Source organism: Lupinus angustifolius, chromosome LG20, assembly GCF_001865875.1.
Source record: "Lupinus angustifolius cultivar Tanjil chromosome LG20, LupAngTanjil_v1.0, whole genome shotgun sequence".
Taxonomy (NCBI): Eukaryota; Viridiplantae; Streptophyta; class Magnoliopsida; order Fabales; family Fabaceae; genus Lupinus; species Lupinus angustifolius.
In genome coordinates this window covers 11,409,376-11,418,563 of record NC_032028.1, presented here as the reverse complement: position 1 = coordinate 11,418,563, position 9,188 = coordinate 11,409,376, and the positions used below count along the sequence as shown (strand labels likewise).

The 9,188-nt window shown below is 27.7% G+C and overlaps 1 protein-coding gene across 1 annotated transcript; it reads right to left on the bottom strand.

Moving 5' to 3' along the window:
- Nucleotides 2,248–2,854, bottom strand: LOC109335710 (agamous-like MADS-box protein AGL80). The gene has a single exon (XM_019571862.1). The coding sequence runs from the start codon at nt 2,815–2,817 to the stop codon at nt 2,347–2,349; it is 471 nt and encodes a 156-aa protein (XP_019427407.1). The 5' UTR covers nt 2,818–2,854; the 3' UTR covers nt 2,248–2,346.

The following is a 9,188-nucleotide window of genomic DNA, read 5'->3' as shown; positions in this document are numbered from 1 at the left end:
ATATGATGACCTTCACATTTATGATCATTTTGGTTGTCTTTTATTTTTATTTTCTCTCATTAGTGATTATACAACTATGTTTTATTCTCGTTAATGTTCATTCAGTGATGTATTTTTTCTTTTCATTAACGAGTTATGTTATTAATGACTTCTTTTCTTATTGACGATCATTATTATTATTCCAGTAGTTTCTCTTCTTACCAACAATTATTTTAGTGGAGTTTATGGTGTGAACTTTGCAATTTACCACAAATTTTCAGCAATCTTCCTGGAGCTCATATAATCATTTAATTATTTTTATTTTTAAAGAAATTATTTGTAACAAACTTAATGTTTATTAAGTTTTGGCTTGAGGGGTGTGTTAGATATATTTGGATTTATCTTTAGTTTAATTTTATCTTGATAATTATTATTTTAATTTATTATCCTATTGTTTGTAACAACTTTTTTTTATATAATAAATTAATTAGATTAACTTTCACCGATCTTTCTCATCCAATATTTCAATCATGCCCACAGATCTCCTCCATTTGGGTCTTTTTTGTGTTTATTATTGATTGTGGTTTTGTTGCTAGTATTTTGTGTTTGCGTTTCTAAGTGTTTTTGTTTTCTGGAAATTGGATTCAATTTGTTGAAAAAGTAACCGTTGGAAATTCATTCTTCTCTCGTCAAATCATAAGTATATTTCCTATTATTTAAGTGCCTCAACGAAACTTGTGGGTGGTCTGCTTTTGCTTAAAAGGTAAGTCTTGAACTTGGTGAAGTATTGCTTTTGAGTGATATTATTTAAATTTTTAATAATTAAGTCAATTATAAGTAGTGATACATAGACTAATATATTTTTTCTGACAGAAGATGTTCATCCATCCAATAATAGAGAGACAAGACAAAATAGAAAATAACATAATGTGACATTTATATTATGTTATAAAAAAAAACTTCTCTTTTTAGTAATGGAGAGATCTTGATTCATTGCTTTTCATTTGGAATGAAAAAGATAATAGTGAAGATATTTTTTACACATAAATATTCTATATACACTATAGATGCTAGCAGAAACACACATCTCTTTAAAAATAAGTTATTAAAATTAAAGTTTTAATGAGGTGATTGTTTATTATGAGTGACAAATTAGATTAATAATATAGAACATTCCCATTCATTTTCTTAATAGGACAAGATAACACAATATCTATTGGTTTGTTGCCACAATTGTAATAAAATGTATTTGATGTGATTTTCCAATACTTGAGAGTGAACATAATGGTTGACCTCAATAGCAACAATATGTAAGACACTAGAATCATTATGATGGAGCAAAACCGTAATGACAAACTTCTTGAAAAAATAACCCTTTAAAAGTATTGGTTGTTAGTAATATTTTCCAGTTGAACCATAAGTGTCTAAAAATTGATCCACGGTTACAATGCAAAAAAATTCATGTTACTAATGGAGCTATCAAATCAAAGGAAAATTATTCCAGATAAATATAAGGTTGTGCTTTATTGTAGTGAAAATTAGATGGTAGTGCCAACGAGATCTAAAAATAAATGCATAGCACATTTAAGAATGCTAAGGTAAATGAGTCTATTTACAAAACAGCTTAGATTGGAAACAAACAGATTCAGATAAAAGTTAGAGCAGCATGTAGAAGAGAATGAAAGGTAGTTTGTCTTATGAGAGAAAACTAATAGATGTTTTGTTGAGAAAAGTTGATAAAATGAAAGGTGGTCTAATTTTGATTTTTAATGGAACCTAATAATTCCATTTGATTTATGTAGCTAAATTTGCAGATTGAGATAAATGTTCAATATAAAAGAATATATTAAAACAAGTCTTGTATAGCTTTCAAGTGATATTTAGCCTGAATCAACCCAATTCACTACGCTCAAAATGAATTGGGATGATAATTCTAAAATCACTATACTCAACAATTAAGTCATCACCTACAATAAACTGACCCAACTCATTTTTTTGCTCACCTTAACAATTCAATTTGAACAAAAATTGGATCAAAGCTTCTAATTCTTCACCATATTCCATTATAACATCAATTGAATATTAGAATTGTAATGTTTGACTCAACCCAATTCTTATAAAATTGGTAGTGATGTTATGCTTATTTGTTTCAATTACGATTCAAATCTCCTCATAAATTATTATTGCTTCAAAGTATCTACATTGAAGCTTGGTACATTTTGATCTCTTAAGGGAAGGATTTGAAAATTTGTTATAATGCATTTTATTTTAAATTTCCCAATTCTTAAAGACAAAGACTATAGCATCATAACAAAATATTGTAAGAACAACATCATAAACACAACAAAAAACATAACCAACATCATATCAACAAAGGGTAACCATCTTATTTTCAGTTTCCTTCACACATTGCTCAATCAACTTCTCCATCTCCTTCAAATCTGTGAGGGTGAGATTTTCTGGAAGTTTTTTGGTTTGAAAATACTCCAGCATAGCTAAGGCCATCTCCTTCTCACGATTTTCGCTACGTAATTTATTAAGCTTGCCTTGTAATTTGGAGATCCTCTGCACGAAAAAGCTCTCTTGGTTCATATTCTTGGTTTCATCGACTTTAGAAGTACTCATATACCTTTCAACAACCTTCTTAGCTCCTTTTGGGTTAGGCCAAACCTCTATTTGGGAATCAAAAGGATTCTGAATTATAGCACAACCTTGAATTCCACAAAGAACAGTGAGTTCATTCACCTTCTTCATGATACCCTTCTTCCTTTTCCTGAATGTTGCTTTCCTTGCATTGACATCATTAATATAAGCAACTTTCACCTTCTTCCTAGTCATGGTTTTGATCACTCAGAATGTAATAAGAAATTAGAGAATTTTATGCATTATTTGCTCTATATGTGTAGGCCTTATAAATAGCTATGCCACCTACCAAAATGAAATCATATAAATATTTGTTTGGACACATTGATAAGGAGTCTGGTATTACAAAAAAATTCTATTGGTGCATAAACTGTATCCATATTTTACCATGTTTGAATTTGTGTATTGTATTAAATGGGAAATCAAAATGCAATGTACTCCTTAATACTTTTCCATAATAAAATAATATCTTCAAAATGGAAAGTTATAAAATTTTAATTTTTAGGATTTGGGTTTGGAAAGGATTATCACACCTATTATTTTATTCCTATCATATTTTCCTACTTTACTGATCTGTCAAAATATAATTACATTGTGAAAGATTCTATAAACATTGAAAGAAATTTTATTTTTTTATTTTTGTCAAAACGTTTTTACAAAGTTTTTGAGAGTATTAAATGAATTTTATTTACTTCTTTTATACAGAGTGGTCCATGACATTAATAGGGATGAAATCATTTTATGAGAGAATATACCTTTTCACATCCTTATCAAAATAATAATTTTGGTATATAACAATTTATTAATCTATTTTCAATTGTATCATTTTACTATTATAATCTTTTCCTTTTGCGATGATTATTTTGTCCAAATTATATGGATCTGTTCTTTTGGTTATTTTCATGTCCAACGTATCTTGGTGTAATGTATGGAAATAAAATATGGTTACCTTATAAAATTGATTTTTTCACCTTAAAAATATTGAATAAGGTTGTTACTTTTTATAGAGGAAATGTTGAGCATATATATGAACAAAATTCCTTGGTAAAATTTTGAGAGGCAATCAAATATAATTATTATATCTTACTTTTACATGCCCAAATAGCATTTAATTTTTAAATGATTTTGTTTCCAAATGTCACAAATTCCACCATATATGAATTTTATTTTAAAGTAAAAAGTGAATACTCATTTTAGTGTCTCATCTTTTTTTAGTTTACCAATTTGATCCTTTAAAAATTGAAAAACCCAAAATGGTACCCAAATTTAATTTTTTAAATAGTGGTCAAATTAATATTTTTAGCATGTTTTACAACATCTGATAGGGACAAACTTGACCCTAAAAGGATTAATTTAACCCGAATTTAAAATTTTTGGGAACCATTTTGGGTTTTTCAATTTTTTAGGGACGAAAGTGGAAATATCGAAAAACACGAGGAACTGAAATGAATATGTACTCAAAATTAAATAGTGCATGATTTTATTAAAACTGTTTTTCATAAAGTTATTTTTTTTTGTGAGTGTTAAACGACAAATATCAATATACTTTTAAGTGAGAATATTGTTATGTTATAATATATTATATTATAACACATAACAATATTATTTTACTAGTGTATATCAGTTCTCGACGGTTGATAATGAAATTCGTTCTTGGCTCGCAACATGATGAATTAATCATTTTAGTTTTGTTGTAAGGGAGACGAATGTGTTACTGGATTTTATGGCCAAGTTAAGGAACAATTTATGAATGACTATAAAGTTTAGAATTGAATTGACCATCTAGGAGCTCTTAGCATCCTTGAGATGGATCTCTCCTCCTTATTAGTTTGTCTTTTTCCCCCTCCTTTTCCATGTACCAAAAAACTAATATTATTATTATTATTGTAAGTATTAAATGAAAATATTAAAATAGAAATTGTTGCATATTTTTTATTACTTTCAAAGCACTATCAAATTAAATTACCTTTCATAAAATTAAAATTAATTTTTTCATGAATTATTTTATAAAATCAAATTAAATAACTTTTTATTAAAAAATGAAAAGGAAATTATTTTATAACAGCAATTTTTCTAAAAATCATAACTTGATTTTGGTTAGGGATGATAAAAAATTTAACTAGTAGATACCCATAAAATATTTGAATGCAGCAATAACTTATGATTGAGAAGAGTTTTATAATACCCATATATTTATCAACTTATTTTTTAATTAAGTTATTGACATATAAATTAAATTAATATTATTATTTCATAATAAATTTTAGTGATTAAAATGTAATTATATATTTATCATATACATATCTTATTATTAATATAATAATTATTTTTATGTATGAATTATTACAAAATATATAAATATATAATTAAAATTAAAAAGTGTTAATCGAATACTTAGTACCTACAAATAATCGTTACTCACAATAGTGTGAGTATGAACATGAGTATCTAAAATACTAAAATAGTATGGGTACATGTATACATTATTAGGCATGACAAAAAAATCTGTATCCGTAGGTAAAACCCGTACGGACACAGGTACAGGTCACAAACGGGTATCCGTGAGTATTATAAGCGTGTTTTTAAAAATACCCGTAGTACATACGAGCGGGTACGAGTATTATTTATATGATTAATATATTATATTTAATTAAAATAAAAAGTACATTATTCTAACATTCATTACACTATGTCCATTTTTTTCTTTTACTTTGTTTACATATTTTATTGAGTTTGGTGGTGAAATACCCTACAAATATTATTACATGTATAGAAACACACATGTTTTACAATGAAAATATATTTTTTTTTGTTAAGGAAATGAGAACATAAAATCACACAAATAGAACACACCAATAAATTTAGCATTTTTGCCAAATATTCAATCAAAAGGTACAAAAATAATTAAGTTTTATCTCATTTGAAACATAATAGAAGTAAAGAATTAAAAATTCATTTATAATATAGGAAACCTGCGGGTACCTAGAAATACTCACGAATACACACACGAGCACCTATACAAGTATGGACTGGTATGGGTAATACTCTCCTATTTTAAAACGGGTAGCGAGTAACTACTACCCATGTCCGCCCGTGCCGGTTGCCATCCCTAATATACATTAAGTGCAACCTGTGCAGTGTTGTCATCCTTAGTTTTGTTATCATGCTTTTCTTAATTGTAATTGTTTTAAATTTGAAATACATTTTTTAAGTGTTTAATGCACACATCATTTTAAAATCATAAATAAAGATTTTAAGCCTCTATATATATATATATTAAGAAAATAGTCTATATATTATATTGTACAAGTTTTATACACCATCCATTATTTCCATTATTTATATGAATCATTGTTATTCATTAAATTGATACACATGAATAATGAAAGAATTAGTAAACGAATAAAAATATATATACATGTATTACATCAATATTAAACTTATATATTTCACTATAAAATATGAGGAAAAATATGTACACTGACAGCATAAGAGATTTTTATATTGTCACTGTATTATCTGTCATTCATTCTCAAGTATGTTTGACTTTAAAAAAAGTAATACAAATTAATAGTGGATGATGTACTGAATGTGTATAATTTTTTACACTGTCAAATATCAATATTACAGTATATGACATATTGATTAAAGAGATTAGTGTCTCCAAAGAAAATCATTTATGAGCATTTTTAATGCAAATTTTGCAAAATTAAGCTTTTTACAATGGGAATTGATTGATAACTCATTTTCTGGAACTAAGATCCTCTCAGTATTAAAGAGAATTTCTATTTTTCGTTTTTATTTTTAAAGATAAAAGTATCATTTTATAATAAAAATGATGATATATGTGTCATTGCAATATGTACTTTCTTCTACTTTTGGAGTACTTTTCACTCCAAAGAGAGATGGTACTCCATTTTTTGTTTTCACTATTATGTCACAAAAATAATTACATTGTCACCAGTTCTATCCACGTTATCACATTTTTTATTTTTGCAAAATGTTGTTACATATTTTTATGTGATTATTAAATGAAATTTATTTAATTCTTTACAAAAAAAAGTAGTCCATGAGGATGGGGTGGCATCATTTAATGAAAATATAAAAATGCATATCCTTATCAAAATGATAATTTTGGTACTACAATTCATTATTCTATTTTTAGTTTTTATTATTCTGATGTTCAGGGCCTTTTATGATTTTTGGAATGTGATCCAAGTTACCTGGATCGCATATTGATTATTTATTGTTATTTTCATGTTTAATATATCTTTGAATAATAAATACATGGAGATAAAATATGGATATTTTATAAAATGATTTTTCACCTTCAAAATATTGAAGAAAATAAGCACATTCAGGAGGTGATAATGGAAGGTTTTTACTTTCTATAGAGCAAACGTTGAGTTTTTGTATGAACAAAATGTTTAGGCAAAATTTATATAGGGATTCAAATCTAATTATTAGACTTTACTTTCACAAACACGAATAAGCATTTATTTTAAATGATTTTTTTTAGTGATACAAATTTTGATAATATACTTATTTTTATTTTGTTAATTTTTCAAAGAATAAACAACGAATTCCGGTATCTCATATTAGTCACTGAAATGTGAAAACTATCCACTCTTATTAAGTCTATTATTATTTTGTTAGTAAAGATAGCCCACCGGAAACTTTGCTCTATTTAAGTTTACGAATGTGACGAAGTTGCATATTCTTTGCCTTATCTTATCTCTCAATGCATAATAAGACAGCCCAAAAAAAACAAAAATAAAACAACTTTTATAAAATTACTTTTTTTTAATAAACAATTGTCATTACTATAACTTTAAAGTTATTTAAATCAAATAAATGTTTTATTAAAAATAAATAATTTTTGAAATGAATTTCGAAAATAAAAGGAAATTATTTTAGAAATACTAAAAATTGAAGTAATGAGGCACCAACACTTAAACCACAGTAAATAGGACCTATGGGTCCATTTTTTAAGTGCAAACTTTAATTTTTTTCCAGAAATTAAACCATTGACCTTTGATTATTCTTAGGATGCAGTAAGACCTTATAATACTAGACTAATATTTTGTTGATAGTGCAAACCATTTCTTTGACAATGATGTTACCCTACTAAAATTCATTTTTAATCATTTATTGATGTTGGAGTAATTTTCAGCCTTTGACTCTTATAATTTTTTTCTTAGAGCTACAACTTGCTTTATCTGCACTATTTGAGAGTGGTGTATTATATTCTAGTCTTGAGAGACTTTGTTTAAGGGCAGTTGTTTAAAATAAATATTTTGTGATATTACCTCCTGAGAAAATTAAACAAGAGATACAATAGTAGTCTACACAACCATTATGGTAAAATTTGATATATAAAATGGAAGCATAGTCTAGTGTAATTATATTTTTGTAGTTATAATATTCACGATGTTAAGTTTCAAAAGGTATACAATAGATTTTGATGGATAACAAATATATAATTAATGATTGAATCGTGTGAAGTTTGTGAACCTATCTTATCAAGCACTTAGGAAACTATGCATAAGAGAACCTCTAATAAAATTTAAATATTTTTTTATTTAATCATCATTTCAACATATATTTAATATTTTTTTGTATTACCAAGGGTAGTCCCTCACCTTTTTTAAGTAAGGAACTAATCTCTTTTGAGGTTCGTGGTTGTCCCTCCCAATAAGCGTCACTCCCAGAAATCGAACTCTCGACCTTAGGAATCCAGTAGAGTCTTATACTGTTAAGTTGTTAGTATAATTCCATAGCTTGTAGTACAAGGAAGAGTTGGATCTTGAATGTAATGAGTTGGGCCTTATTGTAACCAAAGTTGCTATTAATAGAAAGAAGTAGTTAAATTGGTTGTTAATCCCAATCTACATTTTCTAGAATTGGTGTACACTCACTCTTCATTCTTTCATTCTTTCATCACTTTCTTTCTTTCAATAACAACTAACTTCATCCATGAGATATAATTCTAATAGTGGTATCTAGAGCCATAACGATCAAAGAAGCTTGTGGTGGTACCTACGGTGGTGCAAGAAACTTCAGAAGTGAAGCTCACGGCAGTGATCTAGCAGGGACTTGGTGATAAAGAGTTGTTAAGAAGGAAGAAGAAGATAACAACTTCAGGTGGATTTGCAATGAACCTACCCATTCTTGATGGGAAGAATTTTGATCAGTGGAGCATCCAAATGAGGGCCATTTTCGGGTTCCAAGAGTGTTTGGATGTGGTGGAAATTGGAGTTCATCCACTTAATGAGAATCCAACAGAAGCACAAAGATTAGAGTACATGGATGCAATGAAGAGAAATTGCAAGGCAATGTTTCTAATACATCAATATGTGGACAAAGCAAACTTTGAGAAAATCTCAGCTGCAACCTCTGCTAAAGAAGCTTGGGAGATTCTTGACAAATGCTACTCATGTGGAGTGAAAGTTAAAAAAGTAAGGCTGCAAATGATGCGCAGAAAGTTTGAGTTGTTGTAGATGGAAGTGTTAGGTAGCAGTGGTTACAATACACCTAGAAGGGGGGGGGGGTTGAATAGGTGTCGC

Bases quoted from the DNA above. Each gene is read 5' to 3' on its own strand.
- LOC109335710 (XM_019571862.1), bottom strand. From the start codon at position 2,817: ATGACTAGGAAGAAGGTGAAAGTTGCTTATATTAATGATGTCAATGCA.